The 22,428-nt window shown below is 27.1% G+C and overlaps 1 protein-coding gene across 3 annotated transcripts; it reads left to right on the plus strand.

Moving 5' to 3' along the window:
- Nucleotides 1–785: 785 nt before the first annotated feature.
- Nucleotides 786–22,157, plus strand: LOC123268509 (calcium uptake protein 3, mitochondrial). Of its 3 annotated transcripts, XM_044733655.1 has the most exons (12): nt 786–1,158; nt 15,314–15,455; nt 15,586–15,696; nt 17,462–17,509; nt 18,381–18,463; nt 18,731–18,793; nt 19,568–19,681; nt 19,983–20,102; nt 20,205–20,428; nt 20,510–20,667; nt 21,611–21,768; nt 21,855–22,157. In XM_044733655.1, the coding sequence occupies exons 1-12, from the start codon at nt 952–954 to the stop codon at nt 21,921–21,923; spliced, it is 1,497 nt and encodes a 498-aa protein (XP_044589590.1). In that variant the 5' UTR covers nt 786–951; the 3' UTR covers nt 21,924–22,157. The 3 variants fall into 3 exon arrangements, with proteins under 3 accessions (XP_044589590.1, XP_044589591.1, XP_044589592.1); XM_044733656.1 differs by lacking the exon at nt 18,731–18,793 and having other exon boundaries at nt 796–1,158; XM_044733657.1 differs by lacking the exons at nt 18,731–18,793; nt 19,568–19,681 and having other exon boundaries at nt 806–1,158.
- The last annotated feature ends 271 nt before the right edge of the window (nt 22,158–22,428 follow it).

The following is a 22,428-nucleotide window of genomic DNA, read 5'->3' on the forward strand; positions in this document are numbered from 1 at the left end:
ATTTATCTTCTCTTTGCAGATGCTATGTATTGTATAAAATCATTCATTCTAAACATTCTATACATAAAAATGTAACATATTGTTGTAAATTGCCGAGGACGTTTCTTTACAAATAAATAAATAAATAAAATTGTCTTCATAAACAATTTCTTAAGCAACCAAAAAATTTTATTCTCAACTCTAGAAATAATTTTTTCTATGAATTAAAGAAAATTTTTTTTTAATTTAAATAAATTTTATTTAATTCAAAAACTTTTAAATTTGATTCAAAACTAAAATTTTTCAAAAAAATTTTTTGTTTCCACTTTTTTTTTTTCTCTTTAATCAAGTTAATTTTTCCATCAGTGTAATAATCAAATTAAAAATAAATATAATAATTGAATACGTAATCTTCTATTTATAAACATCAGCATGGGAAATGAAGCTCAAGCTTTATCAGTAATTGCCACGGTGATTAAGAGGTCTTGGGTTCATATCAAGAAATTTGACACAATATAATTTAAATTCCAAGTGATTATGATTATTATTAGTATACTACCAAAATAACTTGATGCCCGATAAAAATATTCCAAGAATATTGAGTTGAATGTTAGTGCATATGAGTAAAATACTCAACTATCGTCATACACTTCTGGTTTATGTTATAATTTAAAAGTTATAATACATAAATGTATGTATGAGCTCAACAGTTCTTTCAAGTGTATTTTTATTCGGTGTTATGTTGTATTCAGTATTGAGGAAACGACAATTAGTACCTATATATCACATATTATCTACATATCTCTCATTTAAATCTATTTATAATCCAAACAAGTTTAAGTAGTGTGAGTACATAACAGTCGATCTTTATAAAGATATTCGGTACGTTCAGTACGCGCGCGCAAACAGTTCACATCGTTTTCCAACAACATTCAGCTCGCTAAGCTATCGTGTCCGTATTGTACCACAAATATGGCGAATATCTCGAGACGTTTATTTAGACCAATTAAAAATTGTTACAGCAACATTGTTACTAAAAATTACACCGTAAAAACAAACGAAAGTATAATTAAATTTATGAAAACAAGTGCGGGATTAATTGCCATTGGTGGCATTGTATTATACGCCGGAAAAAAATATTACAGTGTCAATGTCGTTCATGCAGCTCGGCCACGCAAGGTAACTTTTCTTGTATCCAGTTTGACCGGAAAACATGTTACTTATTTTTATTTTTCGTTGTATCTTATCACAGTTTTAATTTACTATTATCTGAATTTATTAACATAATGCCCATTAATATTGTCTTAATAGCCTACTTACCAAGATATCATTATATTAATTATTGTACAAGTACAAAAAAACGACCCATACAATCTTGTATCAATAATGTTTTGATTTTTCCCTGGTATGCGCGCGCATCGCGCAACATTTTGTGCTCTAATGTAAACTATTTTCGTCTATAAAAACAAAATAGATATTTGTGATAAATTTCAAATAAAAGATAAAAATGATTGAGTATTCTGTAGAGTTTTTGTAAATTAGGGGAAATTAAATAATGTAATTTCTGGTGTAATCTAAATTTTAAATCCATTCAGTCCCTCCATTTACTAGCTATAGTATAGAAGAAATACACGCACATTGTTAAAGTATTTTCGAACATTAATCTTGTATTACTGTGAATAATTTATTTCCTTTTAGCGACAACATTTTTTTTACGAAATTTATCGTGTTTATTAAAAGGATTATTAATCAAACAATAGGCTGTAATATTTCATTAATAGTTAGGAAATTATTTTTGTTTTTTAATTATGGGTTAGATTATAGTTTTTTTTTTTATTCATAGAAATTCCTGGGTGTTATATAATTCTAAATTGATCAATAATCTTTTGACGACTTTCAATACCATTTTTTTCCTCTAACAGTCTTGTTACATCTTTTTAATTTTATAAAAAAAGTTTCAAAGCATTAATACCTCTGATAAAAAATGTATTCCTACTATAACTTCCGAAAATTACAAACATTTATTTGTACACCGAATTATCATTATCATTATTTGCGTTTTTATTTAAGCCATAACAGGTTGTAATTTGTAATTTACTGTATTTTCCTTTTGATGTTTCAACTGCTGGTTATTTCACGCCGCCGGGTGGTCGATAGAAGGAAGTTGTTAATTAGCGTACTGGCTCTGAATTTTCTTTGTCGGTTTACTCAAGTTTTGCATATTTATCATTTAAAATATTCTTTAAAGTTACAAAAGTATCGATCTACAAACATCAAAAGTCGAACGAATCAATATTTAAAAAAAAAAAAAAACTAAATTTATAAATGACGTTATCGAATTAAAATTTTCTCCAAATGTCAATCATCAATAAATCAAGAGTATTATTTATTTGGGTTACGAGCCTTTCACCAATAGAACACGACGATATTATTTTCCCATTAGCGTTTTTAGAGACAGTAACTAAAATTTTATCAGTTTAATTCCATTAAAGCTGAAACATGGGACAGATATTATTAATTATACCATTTCGAAAGAGTACAATTAATTTAAAAGCAATAATTTGTTATTTTTGGTTAATCCGATAGTAAAAAAATTCTAGAATCCCATAAATCTCCGAAAATCTAAATCTAAATTAAAATCCATGATCTTCCTACGCAGACATTAATATAATGTACAATGTTAAGAAAAAGCGACCTCAACTTATCAAATAAAGACACTAACTCAATGAAATGTTGACCAGTGCATCCCACTTGCCACCCAGCTAATGCAGAGATAGTAATGGCGCCTGTCTACTTTATTTTTATTTTATTACTTATACTACTCTAAAGAATTTTTCGAATGACATGGGTAAATTATCACACTCAAGATGCTCATAAACCATCGAGAAAAAAAACCATACATATGTATATATAACATTACAAGTACATAAAATTTGTTGTCGATGGGTTATTGACACTAACAGCATCGCTCACATACAAATTGATTTCAATTAAAGTTCATAACGACTAGAAAAAAAAAAAAAATAATTTAAGCTGAGGCTTTAAAGAGTTTGTTGATACATAAGAGGCTATAATAACGAGTGCCACGTCTTCCACGTGGGTGGGAACGATATAAACCCCCTTGTAGATCGGTTTTCTTTGTCTTGCAAACATTTGTCATTATTTTTATTTTTATTTTAAACTCTCCCTCTCATTTGATTTTATTTTATTTATTCTCAACTCATCATCCACGCGCAAAGTAAAACGAGTGGAGAGGAATTAAATGGAGTGTACGTGTTGCCCTGATTTAAGATCTCAACCGACTCCTAATTGGCCAGTGATATAAATCATCATTTTTACATCAACTTTTATTGTGGATAGAAGCAATTACTATATGCGGAAGGGCTAAAATATAAGATAAATATATGTAATTATAATAACAGAGAAAAAAAATTTGCATCGAGTTTATTCGAGTATATTTTATGTGACATACATATGACCGATAGGGCAACATAAAAATTCATATAAACTTGCCTGATTATTTCATTTTTTTTCATATAAATTATTTTATGTTTTTAACGATTCGATTCGTTAGTTTACAGTTTTATTATTATTACTTTTATTTTTTAGTTTATTATAAGATGTGCGAAAGAACACGCCGTTAAAGATATATGAGACATTTATAGAAATCAATGAATTGAAATACACGATAAATAATAATTATTAAGTGCGATTTAATATGTTAAGTCACGCGTATAACACATTTTAATAATTTATTAAATATTTTATTCAATAATTATAGTTCCTTTTTACAGATACTAGATTTATAAGTAACCGTTGTCAATTTAAAGAAAATCTATCATCGTGCGCTTTTTAATAATAATAAAATAGACGTTATTAATTAAAGATTATTCGAAATTTATCATTGTATCGACTTAATAAAATTGAAATAGTATTTTTTGTGTAGAAAGCAGCGCCACCCAAAGTTATCGTAAATAATATCATCTTTCTTTTTTTACTCCATAGAATCTACGGTCCCTAAAAAGAGGCTAAAAAAATTTTTTTTGTTAAAACGGTTCATTTTCTTTTTTTTTTTTTTTTTTTTTTTTTTTTTTCGAGTATCTAAAACTGCTTAAAATCCGCCGCATCGCTATATATGAAAGGGAATTTATAAAACGTTAAACACGCCGTCGATTCTCTACTGTAATATATATATATGAGCTACAACTTAGTATCTATATACCTTGCTCTGTGATTCATGATTTTTTCGGTTGCCCTTTGCACCGACACTTTTATTCCGCGACTTTTGAATATATATGTTCGTATATATTTATTTCGGATTTTTTGAACTCGATGGGCCCACGCTACTGTATATTTTTATTTATTTCGACTTTTATTATCACTTAAAAATAATTTTTTTCACTTTTTTTCGGTAAAAAATCAAATGGAGTAAATACTAAAATAATTTATGAAAAAATTCGATTTTATTATTATATTTTTGTTCAGTTTGTTTTAATAAATCTTATAATTGATTGAAATATTTTTTAATTAAATCCTAGTGTACTTTATTTTTATATTAAAATTGTTTTAAGTACAGGAAAAAATAATTAAGTAAAGAACAAAAGGATCGTCAGAAGAAAAAGATAAGGGAAAATCGTTTGGAATTTACTTCAAACGGGCTAAAGTGGAATTTTGAATCGGAATGTTTTCTAGTTCGAGACACACGAACATTAGAAAATAACTTTTTACTTTATTTTTAAGAGGGGTAAATACAACACACATTCTTTAGAGTTACAAAGAACTTAATAAAGTCATAAATTCGATAACTAAACATTTATTTTTTCATCAACAAAAGCTGCTAAAGATATCTTCTAAATAAATAAAAAAAAAAAAAAAAATTAATAAAATAATAATTTGATGATTAGTGTCGTTTATAAGTTGATGAAAAATAACAAACAAATAAATAAAAGCAAGGTGCTTTACTATAATTCTCATCACATAATTTAAAAAAGTTTATAGTAGTGACCTGGAGCCACAGGATCTAGTGAATTTAGACATCTTATTCTGCGAACAAAAAAAAGAACCTGAGACACTATCGTGGAGGTCGTGCGGTTCGCCGATGACACACTGCCATCGAGATAAAGTCAAAATATTGTTTAAAATAAAAAAAAAATATATATATTGTATCACTATTTTTCAAACTCAGTTTCTTTTTCTACGGTTTCAAATAAATTTAAGGTAACTTAGTTTTAGATCTTTTGGAAATAATGTGACGTGCGTAGCGATAGTAAAGACCGATTTAATACCGTTCCGCCTTCTATAAAGAACACATGTAATTTGGGGTAAACGATATACATAACACAAGAAAATGAAAGGATGCTGCACGCGATGTATCGTGAAAGACTATAAGTAGACATTTAAATTTTCAATTTTGCCTTTCGCTGAAATTATATATATATGAATGAATGTATATGTATATATTAAATATGTGCGTTATATTCTTCTCAAGTCGTTGACTGTGCCGACCAATTTTCGACTCACTAAATCAGGCAAGCCCGTTTGGTTGGTGCGAAGACTTTGATCATCGCCGTAGATAACACGAGTAAGAGATCAGATATACATTGTTATATATTATTAAATGATGAATATACATAATATACTCTCCAGTACAGTGTTCGATGTATCTAATTTTTGTTTCTATTGAGTTGATTTTTTATTCTTTGGAATAAAAAAACAAAATATTCAAAAATTAAGAAACTAAAAATTAAATTTTTATAACGAGAACAAAAATTTTTAATTTCTTTTTATACATTTTTTTTTGTTCATTTATAAATTCTAATTAAAATTATTTACATTTTTTATAATTTGTTGGGTTAAATAATTTTTTATAAATTTAAATTTGGAGGAAAAATTCATCAAAAATTCAATTTATGATTGAAATTTTATTTTATAATCAATTTTAAAAAACTATAAGCAAAAAAAATTACTTTAAATAAAAAAAATATTTAGGAAGAGTAAAGTTAAGAATAAAAAAAAATTATTTTCAGTTTACAAAAACATTATCAGCTTAAGGTAGTTTGATCGTCGCATTCCGAGGTCAAATTAATAGATATTTTTTTTTTCTTTTTTGCAAGAGATCACTCGAAAAATGGTACAAAATATAAAATTATTTCTAATCAGAATTTAATTGATTAAATTCAATTCATAATTATGGTCAAATAATTATAATAATATAACTATTAAAATATCAACTGACAAGTACTGGGCTGTCACAAAACAATAACAATAACAAAAACAATAACAACTGTTACAGGTTATGTAAGGTCGTTACTTAAAACAGTTGCTCACGGTGTTCATTTATTGTTTAAATTTGCAAATATCACTTCAATATATTAAATCTGCTATAATTTACGTGAACTTTTAATGTATGTTTAATAACAATTTATTTTAATACAAAAAAACTTTATGATTATATTTCAATTTCAAATTCGCCGCGCACCGAGAAGTCGCCATTTTTTCCCTAATAAAGATAGGGGAGTAATGTCTCCGACAAACAACAAAAATAGAAACTAATTTTTTATATTAAAAAATTAATTAAATTAAAACTATGTAGTAAATCGTTATCAAATTTTGATAAAATATGTATGAAACATTGTTCTATCTATTGGAGAGTTTTTTTTATTGGGTCAAATTGGCCGTTTTTTTATAAATCCTCCATTTCCGAAGTTATTGAACAAGGATACTCATGAGAGACCGTGTATTTTTACAAAACTTTAATTAATTATATCTCTTAAACGGTGTGGTAAAAAAATCTGATTTTTTTTCTATAGATGTATTAAATCATAATCTTTTGAATGAATATAAAAAAATATGGTGTCAAGTTGGTCATTTGGAGCCCAAACTACCTTAAGAAAAATTTACAGTAAAAAATTTTGCGTCATTGCGTCAAAAAATTTTGTGTTAAATATTTAACACTTTTCTGTGTTAATTTAACATTTATTGTGTTTAAAATATAAAATATTTAACATAAAAATTTTTAACACAAAATTTTTTGACGCATTGACGCAAAATTTTTTACTGTGTAAATTCGTCCTAAACAAGTCCAGTTTTAAAATAATTTTTTAAATCAATAATGTTTCAGCCAAGAACTCTCATTTTATATAAATTGAATAAAAAAGAAGATTTCGATATAAATTTTCTTGGAGAATTTGGTAGTTAATTTGAAAGAAAGTACCTATCGACACGTCTATTATTCACCAATGAAAATATTTAGATAAACCGTGGCACCATAGTGTTAACCCGACATCAATCATATATTTCTAGGTGAAATAAAATAAACAAAAATTAGTTAGGCGCAAAAAATGGAAAATTTCGTCAACTTCTGTTTTGGGTGGCGCATAGCACACTCAAGTGTTGGTTATTTAAAAAAGAGTGTGGCAATGTCTCTATTATCCGATATATCCGTGAAATTAAAACCATCGCCACGGGTGGTATATAGGTATATAAATTTGTGTAACTTTTTTTCTCCTAAAAAATGTGAACCCCATGGATTTAAGACGCTGAAACGATGGAGTTAATGTTTGAATTATAAATATTCGTGTTTTTTAAGGAAATATCTCATCACAATCTGTGTCAACAGTATAACAAAGTCGTTAAGTAAAAATTATCACACATTAGTTGTTCCATTCTTAAACTTTATAATTTATTATTTTTAATTTATTCAACGTCTAGTTTGTTAAATTCGATCGTAAACGTTTGCTTTAAATTGTTTACAACATTTAAAAACATTTTATTGCCCTTAACTGATATATTGTATTGAAATTTCGATTAGATGTTTTACTATAAAATAAAACCAGAGAAATTAAGTAAACAAGATATTCCCTTGTTATGTGGGCTTTCGTGTTTTCGTAGTAACTTTGTACCGGAAATTCTTTAACACTTCTTCAGATCATGTCACCGGAAAAGTTTATGTCTCTACTGAATACTGAAATGTTCACATTGATCTAAATCGTTTTGGAGCTATAATGTCTAATGTCCCGAGAAATAAAATAAAAATTATAATTATTATTTTTTCTTCCAAGAATACTTCCCATATCTACTTTAAATAATTCAAAAGAAAGTATCTTTTACAATTTTATTTTATTTCTAAAACGGTATTTTTTATTTATTTATAAAATAAACTCAACAGTTGAGTTTAAGTTTTTAGTTATTTTGTTGATTTTATTTTTCAAACTTATTTTAATAGAAATAAATTTGGTGAAAAATAAATGTGAATGGACAAGTTATTACGCTAATAAGAGACGTTAGGGTGAATATTATTATGCTAAATCTCAGACGGAATTTTCGGGCGTCATGTTGATCGTGCTAAAGTGATGTAGAATAACCAGCTTGCAGTCGACGAGGCGCGAAATAAGATAGACAGGTGTAAAGAATTAAAAAAACAGCAAGTGCAATGGGCGAGAAATAAAAGCTGGCTCTGGTATATGAATATCACGTAAAACATGACAATCCTCTATATAACACTAAATATATTCAATTTTCAGCTTACCAATTCATACTTTTTTTTTATTTAATTTTTTTATTCTTTCACTAAAAAATTTCACCCTCCATTCATTATTTTTCGTCACTGCGCCAATTTAAAATAAAATTTCAAGACTTTTATACCGAATTCAACTTTTATGGTCTAATTAGCACAAATTTTACAATCGTAAAATTTAACCGTCATTAACATGATAATTTTATTTTTTGCCTTCTTAAAATACCACATTTTTCGAATTTTATTTAATTGTACCAAACATTTTTTTAAGTAATCTATATTATTAAGAGAATAAGAAAAATTTTGTTTCCAAGATATGATAAAATCGGTTTTTTTTAGTGAAATTTAGTGTCATTACCAAGGTCTTGACTTGAATTTGTGCCTTTTCAAGGTTTTATTTCATTCTCACCGATAGTCAATTTATTACGATAGGTATTTAGGCTGCATTCGAAAATGCTCTATCTCTAGATACATAATTAAGAAATATCCTTTTATCTTGTGAAATATTGACATTTTTAAAGATATAAGCTCACCCCGACATTACACTCATCGAGACCTTTCATTTGAGTACCCACATCAATTTTTCATATATTTATATATATTATATATATATATATATATATATATATATATGTATATATGAAAAATATATCAAAATGCATGTGGGTACTTAAATGAAAGCTCTTGATGAGTGTAACACCGGGATGAGCTTATATCTTTAAAAACGTCAATATTGAAGAAAGTACAGTGCAATTTAACAGATATCTTGTGAACTATTGATAGTTTTAAAGATATAAGTTCACCCTGACATTACACTCATCGAGACCTTTCATTTGAGTACCCACATCAATTTTTTATATATTTTATATATTTATATATATTATATATATGTATGCATGAGCAATATATCAAAAATGCATGTGGGTACTCAAATGAAAGCTTTTGATGAGTGTAGCATCGGGATGAGCTTATATCTTTAAAAACGTCAATATTTAAGAAATTATAGTGCAATTTAACAAAATTCATTATTTAAGAAAGCAAAATTTTTATTTTTTATAGTTCACAAGTCACGGCAGTCACATAATGACTGCAAGGTTGCTAGTTTTCATTAAACATTTTACGCTATACACTGATAAAAAAATTAATTTCATTCAAGGAAAAAAAATCTTAAATAAAAAAAAAATCATACAAATAAATTTTTTCACTCCATTCAAGACAAAAAATTATTTTTTCAATTCAAGATTTTTTTCTCTTGGACCAAGTTAATTTTTTCATAAGCATATGTAACGAATGTATAATAAATGTATAAATTACAAAAGTACACTCTTATCAAGATGTTTAGTTAAATTAATAATCAAAGGTACAGCGTACACAATAATTACAATACATAAAGAATTCCTTTAGAAGGGTAAGGTATATGGTACACGTCTAAGCTAATTTGTAAGCCCACAAACAATTTAATAAAGATATAATTTGAGTAAAGGCTAATAAACCGTATCATCGATGAATCTATGCTTCCAAAAACAAACTTAGGGGCGGAACTAAATATTAACCAATAGATATATCATGCCCTGGAGAGAAAGAGAATATGGTGAAGTTGTCGATTCTCAATTTAGTGGCAGCAAAAAAACCCCAAGAATTTACAGTAAAAAGGGACGAAAAAAAGTTTGATTTTTTAGTTTAAAACAACATTGAATTCTCGTATACTCTTGAGAGAAGAAAAAGTCGACAAGATACAAAACCAGTTATCTCTTTTCCTTGATACATCAATGAGATAACCAAAGAATCACAAAGTTACATACAAATAATAGTAACTAAACGTGTATGGTACGTATGTACTTCACGTAGATGCTAAAATACTTGGATGTATAAACTCGTAAGATTTTACGAGTCGCGGCGCATTGTGCTTTGACGACACACAATCAAGTGTTATTTAAGGAAATGAAACAAGAAAAAAAAAGAGCATGAACACAAGGCACCAACGTAACAACGAGAACACGAGACTCTTTATCAGTGCAAGTGAACCAGGTACAACCCGTACAGTACCTGTACTTATACTTATATACCGAGAACAAGACTCTTGTATACAAGAGCCTGTATAATATGGAATGGGACCAAGTTAGCGATCGCAGACACTCGCGAGACGCCAGTGTCCAGTGTAGCATCTTTGTATTTAACAAATCGCAAATCTTTTATTCACGCTCATTTATTTTTTTTTGAATCTTTTTTTAACATGTCTCGACAAGCCAGAGAGTTTACCAGTTTTCGACGCCTCCGGGTGCGGGAGCGTACGTCCACCCTTTCTCACTCTTAACTTGCTCTACTCATTCTCGTTTAAGCCTCTTTCAGGCCAATCGATAAGGCACTTTACCCTTTTTTATTCACTCTTGTTTTTTAATTTTGTTCCATCATCGATTTACGCCAGAAAAAGCCCACTTGTGATGCAATTTAAACTCTAATTTTTTCATTTTTTTTTATTACACTCTGTATTATTAATTAATTACTTAAATTTCATACTGTCAACACTTAAATGAGTGGAGGCTAAAAGTAATACCAATTAAAAAATTAATAAATGGCGAAATAAATAATTGATAAGAAGATATAATATTTAAATTAATGATACACTTAAAAATGTGTATAATGAAGTTGACATGGTGTCTATTGTCAGCAATAAAAATATTGCCTTCATTATAAATCGCATGTAAGAGACGTTGACAGTTTACAAGTAAATAACATCGTACATTACTCCGATTAAATAAATTAAATATATTCTGATGACATTGCAATTCAATTTTCATCCTTGTGAATCATATAATATATATGTACACATAAGTACTTTCATGCATACGGCTTTAAATTAATGTATCTAGCACTTGGTAACGTGTAAATATATTTTATATTATCATTTAACATTACTCAAGCATCGTCTTTATTACCGAGTTTAAACTTGACGAGCCGCTGAAGTGACTAATGGATCTTGAATGATACTTTTATATTTTATAATCCCCAAGGAAATCTTCATCTTCACTATCTTGTTCATTAATAAAAAATATCTCCAGTTAACTTAAATAAAAACTCAGATAAAAAATTAATAAAAAATCTTTGAGATCAAAGAGCGATTTGCATACACGACAATAAATCTTACTTGGACCTGTGATTATCGGATTACTAAAAATTCCAGCCCTAAAGGCTCCGTATGTATAAATTGTTTTTTTTTTTTATTGTTTTTATTTCTCTTTCTCTTTCTTTAAAAAAAGCTAAACGAGGCAATTGATTGAAATATATATGATACATGTATCGGGTGTGTAATTTAGTGTAACAAAATATTATTAAGTGCTGTGGAGGAATTTTTATAAAGGAATCAATTTAAATAAATCGTTATTATAAATATTTTGAGTTATATTATCGAGTTATCACGTTCACACTTAAATATTTAAAATGAGGCGCGTAAATATATATAAAATATATTCATATATATGTATAGAAGTATGTACATACCCAAGCAAATCCAAGTCATTATTTATAATACCGATGAATAATCTCACACTATACAGAGTAACCACACGCAAAATTTATATTATAATGGCAAATATTATATATTATATTAACGTTTGAATGGAAGATCCCGAATCGCCAAAGGTGCTTTTTTAAATTCATTACCCTCTCAAATATTCAATTATTCTTACTATTTTTGTTTGATTTATCATTACAATAATGAAAAACAAATGGAGTAATAAAAATATACTTGATGTTGTTTTTTATAACTCTAAATTCTCTCTGCAATTTGTTAATTTCACGGCTGATTAGAATACTAAAACTTATTTATTTCGACGGTTATACGGCCAATTAGTCGGACGATAAATTTTAAATTCTTAAAGTATGAAATAGAAATTAATTATTTTTATTTAATAAATTTAATATTTCAAATAAGAATAGAGGTGAAAAATTTACCGTAAATAATACTTTAGTTTTAACAAAACAGTGTACGAATAATAATTACACTAAAAAAAAAAATTAATTTGATTCGAGAGAAAAATTCTTGAACCAAGAAAATAATTTTGAAGAGGGTAATTGTCCTGAATCAAGTAAAATTTCCTTAAATCAAAAAAAATTTATTAGTTCAAGAATTTTTCTACTCAAATCAAGAAGATTAAGTTCCTCAAAATTATATACTTGATTCAAGAACATTTTTTTTCTGTGTATATCATTACTATATTATTTTAGTTATTTTTAGAAAATTTTATTTAGAATAGTATGTAGAAACTTTTAAAAAAAATTTTTTTTTTAGTATTACAAAAATCAAAATTAAAAATTTTTTTATAAGAATACATTTTTTTAAATCACTAATTACGTGTTTTTGTTACAATTTTTCCAATAAACCTGCAACCTATTTTTTAAATTAAAAAAAAAAATCTATTTATAAAATTAAAAATTATTCATTTTTCATTTTTTTATTAAAAATATAAATCGCTTAATTCGCAAAATTAAATTAATATTATTATTATTGCATTAAATCAGATTAAAATTGATGAACTTAAAAGTCACGGAGTATCCTTTGAGCACGTGTTACAAAAAAAACGCGTTAGTAACTTATATATAGCTCGAAAAAGGAATAAAAAGCCTTGGAAGTAGAAGTAAAGTAAATGGATTGAGATTGTTATCCAGGGAACAATTATTTAGAGTCAGTTGTCACCCGTCATTGTTTTGGTGTCCGTTCAATAAAGGTGTAAGTAAAGTGTGATCAAGGTAAGGTATGTTAGGTTGTAAGAGAACCGTAAAAAGTAGCCCATGCAACAGCACCAAAGTCAAGTGAAACAACGCCTGTGTCGGATTGAGAGGGTTGATTTTATCAGCGGCATCAAGCCGTTTAAAGTTATTTCTATAGCACATATATACGTATGTTAATGTATTACACGTACATTCGATTACCATTGATACGATTTCATCTCAGAGATATAATTCAAGTAACGTGGGTGATTAAAAATAAATAACGGACCACCCATGTCAATAATTTCCACTTTAAGAAAATCACTAATATATTATTACCATTATCATTATCGCTATAATTTATTTTTTATCTATTAAAGAACAAGTGTTTTGACTCATCGGGTGACAGTTTTTATTTATTGGACATTCATTTCATTTTTATTCTAGACACCTAAAAATTTTTGAGGCGTTTTAAATATGTCCTTTTTTTTTTTTCACTATTCTGTGAAATTTTTTAATAATTTTCGACCGTTTCCGGGAATTTGAGTGTTTCTGTTAATTCTAAAGTTATTTTTATGAATTGATAGCTGATGGTCTGGTACTCGTAGTAAGAATTGCTATGTATGTATTGGGCATAGAGTGGATTCTACATAAGTTGAAAAGACAAGAGACAAGATACCAATTTATTCATTAGTCGGCGGGGGTTGCTAAAATACACGTGTTATCTTGATATTTAAATTATAAAAAAGAGAAATTATAAATTCGTGGATGTTTTTTATAATAATTAATATATAATAATTTGTCTGTTGTCATAGAAAAAGGAAAAAAATATTTATTGACTTTGGTAATCATAAATAACTCCCATTAACCTTGTGCGACTTCGTTACCAACTGTTGTCTCTTATACCAACGAGTTTTCGGAATATTTTGCATTATTTGTTGGTCGAGTTTTATTATTATATTTGATCTCACCGTGTGGTGTTATGTCTTTTATATGTTATATGTTGGCGCCCCTCGGTGCGCTCGTTAGCTCCCAGAGCGATCGTTTCGACAACCAAACTGGCGCTTCCGTGCGTGTTTAAATTCAATTTCAACGCACGTAACACGTTTACGCGAAAAACACATTAACGAATTTAAAAAAACAAAAAAATCTTTATTATAATTTTTTAAAATAAAACTACTACTATTTTAACTTTGTAAAAATATTTTTTAAAATAAAAAATAAATTAATAAAAAATTAAATACCACAAGGCCGAATGTAGTAATAAAAATTTTTTAGACTTTTATAAATTATTATCGTTAATAAAATTAAATTGGAGCCCGAAATTTAAGATTAAAATTTTTCCTCTAATTTCACCCAAAAAATAATTATTTTTATCTAATAAATTTTTTTATAATAAAATTTAATGTTCCCGTTGGATTTTTTAATAAATTTAATTGTCCATAAATTTTTTTTATTTATTTTATAAAGTGTGTAAAAAGAAGTTTCTTCGCAGTAGGCCCTGTTGAGTTGTCGATAAATCGATCAACGCACATCACTTTAACTTTGACCAATACACTCACACCAATCTCAAAGATCAGCAACCTGAGAAACAAATCCCAGGAATTAAGCGTCCCATCTTGTATTGAGAAGCAGTGGAGGCTAGTAGTCTTAAACTACGACACTTTCTGCCAGGGATCCAGGGACCTTCCTCAGAGCTACTATGAGTTATGCAAACCCTGTAGGTGGCTCCGCCGTGCGGCTTGAAGAAACATTTCCATCCGACAGCGATTTTTCTTATATTCAAACGTACTGTAACAAGACCGCTTGCGAGAAGATTTTTTTTCAAACTTTAAATGGATTATTTATCTATTTTATTAGAATTTATCGAAAATTCCCCGACCTTTCACCTCGAATTTAATAGGTATAATTTTTATTTGACGTTAATCATAAATCATGCATTACATTAAATTTTTTTTAATTACACATAAATCTACTGTTATATAAAAATTTATTATTGTTGCTATTATCCTGTTTCCTTATTTATTATTATTATTACATCGAGTACCGAGATTACTGATTAATAAGAAATTATATATAAACAAAAAGCAATTAAATTTAAATTCTTTACAGCGAGAAGATGATTTTCCCAAGGCGGTTAAATTGACTATGAGAGAACGAAGATTTATCAAATTTGCCTCAGTCGAATTCAATGGCCAGCTTTATATGACACCTCAAGATTTTCTCGACAGTATAATCGAGCCTGAACCAAGACGTAAGTTGTTTTATTGTTTATTTCTCCCGCGATTCATTAAATCTCTTACTCGTGTCATAGTTAACGATAAAATTTATAAAAAAGTAAAACCGTAAACCTTGAAGTAAAAATAATTTTTATATATTTTTAGCTAGATATAAACGAAGAATTCTTGCTAACAAAGATATTGAAATGATTAAAAATACAACGCCTTTATTGCAACGAGGGAATTCTCACATGTTTAGGAATCTCAAAGACAAAGGTAGGTGTTAACAATAACATCCTTTTATAATAAAAAACTCATTAAGTACCAGTTTTTAAGCATAGTCATCAGACATTGATTGTTTATGTAAGATTCTAATTATAAGTCAATTTTATTTGACTTAGATAATCATTTTTTATTATAAATTAACTCATTCATGATTTTTAAAATAAAAATTTTAGTAAAATTATGTTTTTTTTTAATTTAAAAGTCTGACGTTAAAAATTGCTTGATATTAAAATCGAAATTCTTTTAAAAGCTTTAAAAAAAATAATTTCATTTTTATAATAATTTTTGATAAAAATGATAAAAATTATAAAATTTCTCAATTTTTGAATAAAAATATACGAAGTTTTATTTAAAAATGATATTATTAGTAATCTTATCTTTTTCTTTTGACTTCTGAAAGAAATAAAATAACTTAAAATTTGGTCACAGAAATTCAGGACAATAATTTCAAGCTACGTATTGATTCTAGTTGAACGTTTCGTTCTTTTATTAGGACTTCCTCAGCAACTACTTACAAATAAACATAAAAATTGTAACCTTTGTATACAATAATATGTATAAAAAATTTCGTAGTACAATTATACTTTAATCATACTAGGTCACAGTTTAAAATATATTATTGTTGAAACATAAAGTATTAGTATGCATATTATAAAATTTTTTTACAACAATTAACATTTAAAATTTTTCTACCAATTATCACAGAATAATTACACATCAACTAAGAGTTTGTTAATATTACAGCTGATGTCATTAGAAATATATTTAATTATTCTGAGGAAGTCCTAATAAAAGGACGAAACGTTCAACTAGAATCAATCCGTAGTTTGAAATTATTGTCCTGAATTTCTATGACCAAATTTTAAGTTATTTACATTTTGTGGACGTGATTAACATTTTAAGAAGTAAATAATTTTTTACATCAATTAAACATCTTCTAAATTATTAATTTTCACAATACTTTCTTTAAAATCAAACAAAAAATTGAATATCAAGAAAACATAAATCACCGCAGAGTGAATCAGAATACATCCTAATAATTAAACCAAAAAAAAAATCTAGCTTTAAATTACACGTTGTGTAAAACTTTAGAAGGATTGACGACTGCCCCAGTGCTGATTTATTTATTTATAATAAATCATAGACATATACATGATAAATTTATGAGCTAAGACTGTTTATGGTGATTAAATCAACGTAACAACTCGTCAACTAGATTGAAAGTAAGACATATCACATAGACGTACGACATCTGCGAAAGTGATTGATGATTTGATGACCACAAAGAGAATAGAGATCAGTATTAAACATAGACACAGTACATGGAGGACAGTGAAGAGTAAAAGTATATGCGGATATATATCAAAACACATGTCAAGAATCAGCAGAAAATGGATTTTATTTTGTTTAATTTTATTCCATACACGACGACGTGTCATAGAGACATCAAATGTAAATAAACAGGGAGTATAGTATCATATGAGTATGAGATTGGAGGATGGATGTCTATAATTTTATTATTTTATTAAGGTAGATATAGAGCCAGCAGTATAATAATGTAAGTAGAGTGCAACGAGTTTATTGAGCTGGTAGAAAAATCATTGCGGGTAGACGTGATCTTTAAATATGACCTTACTCAGCAATTTATTGCGAGTGTAAGAAATTAACGAGTATTTTTTATTTTTTTTTAGATGGATCGTTTAGTTTAAGATATTCTTTTTGGTTTTAATATATATTATTTTTTGCTCGGTTTCAGGAATAATTTCTTACACCGAGTACCTGTTTCTACTGTCTATACTCACAAGTAAGTATCTCAAGAGTACAGTATTCTATAGTTAATTTATAGCGTAAATTACTGCGCTAAACAAACTTCGAGACACATCGGTTAACGTATTTCCTATACCCTGATATTAAAACCCGTTTGTGTGTACATTTATCTTTGTGAAAAGATCCTTCTTGTGTGTTATAAACGGGCTTATATACTTATACACATCTTTATAATATTTGAATTGTCTTTTTAACTTTATCATATCTTTATTTAGATTTAATGTTTAATAAATATACATTTCATAGTTATTTTTATTATGTATTAGACTTCATAATATCATTATAATTCCCGCGATAAATTTATTTTTCAAATTAGTTTTCTTGTAATAATTAAGATTTCATCGCGACTAGAATTATAAATTTATATATATCAGCATCTATTAAATTACTTGAATTCCGACGGCTGTAGCTTTTGATCAAATTGTCACATCAAAATTCAATAAATTTATTATGTACATTTGATTGTTTTAATTAATATCTTCAAAAAAAGAAATAACTTACTAATTATTGATTAAATTTTTAATTGTAAATATTTTTTTAATTTTAATAAAAAAAAATTGAGGCAGAAAAATTAAAAAAATAATTAAATTGATGCTTTTAAAAATAAACTGATCAAATTTATTGAAAATAAATTTTAAAATAAAACAGCTCGACATTCTATAGAATAAAATTTAATTTTTTCAATATAAACACCGCAATTTACAATTACCGATTTAAATTTAAGTGTAAAAAATAATATTCAATATAAACAAAAAAGAATTTATCATTAAATTTCAATCTAAATATATATATATATATATATATATATATATATATATAAAATTTAATAAATAATTTAAATCTTACAGAACCACAAACTGGATTCCGAATCGCTTTCAATATGTTTGATACCGATGGAAATGAAATAGTCGACAAAGACGAGTTCCTTGTGGTAAGATGAACATAAAAAAAAAAGTTGCACTCAAACGGTTCCTATTTTTAGTGCATTTTATTTAATTTATTTAATTATCATTCAATTAAGACTGAATTTTTATTAATATCCCTTTGAAATCAAAGCTTATATTTTTTTATATTTAGATATTTTATAAAACAAAATTCACGGATACATTACATTCATTATACCAATAAAAGAAACGAACAAATAGTGGGAGGGACCACCATTGACATTAGTCTTTGCATGAAATAAATTTTTTCACAGATGAGGAGGCTGTTCGGTTCCGGAATAAGAAATCGTCAGCTCCACGAGGCAACTGAACGAGTCGTGAGTTGAAGCCGCGGAATTCCAAACGCTTCGCAACGTGAACATAATGATATAATATAATATAATATAAATTTTAAAAAATTTATATAATTAACACTTGCGTATATTTTATCAACATCTAAGTACATTTATATATATAGATTAGATGACGCTACGAAGGAAATCGGATTTTTGCTTTTGAAGATGCTGGAGCCTTATAATTTCTAATCATCTGCTGTTTTTTTACGTGTATGTCCGATTGATCACTTTAATTATAAATTACAACTTTCACTTGTTTAATAATTAAGACTATACGTTTGCTAAATTATAAACAGCTATTAATTGACGTATCAATAATCAACATATTTGATTATTAGTTATTATTGTTAATTACTAACTATTAATTTTCAAATTACCAATTAATGCTTATAGACGAATGTCTGATCAATTTAATTGACACCGATAACAAAAAATTAACAACTATACGCATTAATTAAAATTAATTAATTAATTTTGTATTACTGTTGATTTAAAATTAATTTATAGAAACACTTTGAAATGCATTAGCACTTCACATCCTTTTTCCTTTGTTTTTATAAAATATATTAGCTATCACACAAACATGCTTTATATACTAACATTTGGTTTTTTTATTTGTTTTATTTGTTTTAAACTTAACTACACATATTTATTTTTTTTTTATTTTATTTTGTTTTACTTCACTTGAAATGTAGTTAAGCAACAGCAATATAAAAAGTTTATTTTAATTATGTTTGCTTTATTCAAAAAAATTAGCTGCAAAAACTAGTTACCCCGAGCGAAGAGATGACACTTGCCACGAAAACAATACTGCGAGACAACCATGATAATAATTCATCAAAGAGTCAAAGTATCTCATCAAGTTCATATGTAAGTTCATCAAACACATATCATCAACAAACTCTATCATCTATGTATGCAAATGCAAATTTAACACTTTATTAGTTTATTATAATAGCTGCTAAAATAATTCTGATGGACCAATCCCAACCTTATTGTACTTTATTACTTAAAACCTTTTATATGTATTTAATCCTCTTATTCTATAATTAACTAATTAATTTTATTCCTTAGCTCTAATGCCTCCGTAATAAAATTATTAATTTATTATCAATTAAAACTTAACGCTCATTTATTATTAATGTATTTTTATTTTACGTTTGTGGAATAGATGGAGAAAATTTTTAGTTATGCGTGGAAAGGAAGACACGGTGGTCATGATCAAAATACTAATAAGGATAAAGTTGCCGGCAATGATAATGTTGTTGCTGAGACGCCTAGAGAAGATGAGGTAAATCTATTTTTTTTTTTTTTTTTTTAACTTAAAGTTATTGCTACAAAGTTACTTTTAATTTATTTTTAATGTGTTCTGTTATGATAAATAATTATCTAGGGACTGCAACGAAGGCACGCCGTAGATACGACAATTATGATTCATTTCTTTGGAAAAGACGGGACCAAGGAACTCAAGTATGATGGGTTTAGACAATTTATGGAGAATTTACAGCATGAAGTACTGGAAATTGAGTTTCAAGAATTTTCAAAGGGAAGTGATACTATTTCGGCATTGGACTTTGCTAAAATTTTGCTGCGCTACACGGATTTGGATACTGATGAGTAAGTTTTTTTTCTATTATAATTATTTAGAAAAAAATTTACTATTATTCAAGCCTAATGACGTTATTTTTCATGTTCTAGGTATGACAAATATTTAGGTAGATTATTAGAAAACCCAGAACGTCATGAAGACATTAACTTTCCGGAGTTTAGACTTTTTTATCAGTTTTTAAATTCTTTGGATGACTTTGCAATTGCTATGAGAATGTATACGCTTGCTGATCATCCGATTTCTAAGGGTAATTTTTTTATTTTTTAAAAATATCCAAGTATAAAATTTTGCACGCCTTATAAGCGAAGCGGATGAGGTTGTGCTCTATCTTCGCTTTAAAAAAATCGAGCGATTTTTTTAACTAAAATTGTCTTTATTTATTTTCTATCGCACTTGTAGAACAATAATTACACATAAATGTCATAGAAAAATACTAGTTTCAACACTTCTGACATTTTTAAAAGACATTTTGCTTTTTAAATAAATAAAAAAAATTATTCCGTAGACGTCCGGGTATCAAATGTATGTATGGAAACTGGCGTAGTCACGATAATTGCCGAAAAACTTAACTGATCAAGTCCATTTTTTTTACACGCTTCAGTATGATTTAAAATTTAGTCCTTTTGAAGATCACGGTCTAATTCAATGTAGTTTATTTATAATTAACAATAAACTTAAAATCCACTCATCGTTTGTATATCTATATCTATGTAAATAAGGCTCATTTACAATACATACGCAGTATCTTTTTTTTTCTGGGTGTACAATAGTGCGAAAGATTTAAAAGTATTTTTTTTATTTTATTTAAATCAATTTTATTATGAAAAATGAGATTATGAGGCGTGCACTTTTGGATTTTCCAAACTTTTTAAAATTGAACTTCGTACACGGAAAGAACAAGATGACACTAGATATCATCCCAAATTATACTGAGTGAAAAAAAATTTCAGATAGTAGCTAGTATAATCCAGATTACAATGAGTATAATCCAGATATCACGCAGTATAATCTGGATTTTTTCAGCTACTATTTGAAATTTTTTTTTCACCACAGATATCACTGAGTATAATCGGGGATGATATCCAGTGTTATCTTGTTCTTTCCGTGTATAAACAATTTATTTTTATTTCAAATTCAAATAAAGTTAAATATTTGAAATTTTTGAAATTACAATAATTTTATTATTTTAGACGAATTTCACCGCGCAGTAAGGATTTGTACTGGAACAATTATTCCAATGCATATGATAGAAACAGTATTTGCATTATTTGACACTGATGGTGATGGAGAGCTGTCTTACAAGGAGTTTATCGCGATAATGAAAGATCGCTTGCACCGCGGCTTTAAAGTAAGTATAAAATAAAAAAAAAAGTAAACTAGCTAATATAGCTAAAGTCGAAACGACTAAATAAATTAATATTAATTTTTTTTTAGACTCAACCAAGGGGCGAAGGATGGGAAGCTTTTAAATACTGTTTAAAGCAAGAAATGAAAGCACCCTAAGCAAGATTTATGGACTTGTTTTTTTTTTTTTTTTTTTTTTTAATCTCTTCAATCTCATCAGCGATCATTTTCCGTGCCAAATTTTTTTTTTCGCAATTTAATTAAAATATTTAAATGCAAAACTACTGTAGAAAATTTAAAGTTTTTAATTTTTTGCTAATTTACTTTTAAAGTTTATCATTTATGATGATGTAAATAATTAAACGTATACACAAAATAAAATATATAAATTATGAATATTTATTAACACACTTTTATTGTCAGTCAACAAGTCTTGTTATGTGTGTACTTATCATCCATCTAATTGTCATCTATTAAATAAATTTATTGCGTAAAAAAAAACTCTCACATCCTCACATTACAAGTCTTGAGGAAATTCATAGCATTCCGGTTTAAAGAACGTTGATTTAAACCCAGACAAGCTATTTTAACAATGAATTACATCAATTTTAATAATTAATTTAAATTTAATGACTTTATATAAATTTTATTATTTATTTATTTT

The sequence above is a fragment of the Cotesia glomerata genome, linkage group LG7 (genome assembly GCF_020080835.1).
Source record: "Cotesia glomerata isolate CgM1 linkage group LG7, MPM_Cglom_v2.3, whole genome shotgun sequence".
Lineage (NCBI taxonomy): Eukaryota > Metazoa > Arthropoda > Insecta > Hymenoptera > Braconidae > Cotesia > Cotesia glomerata.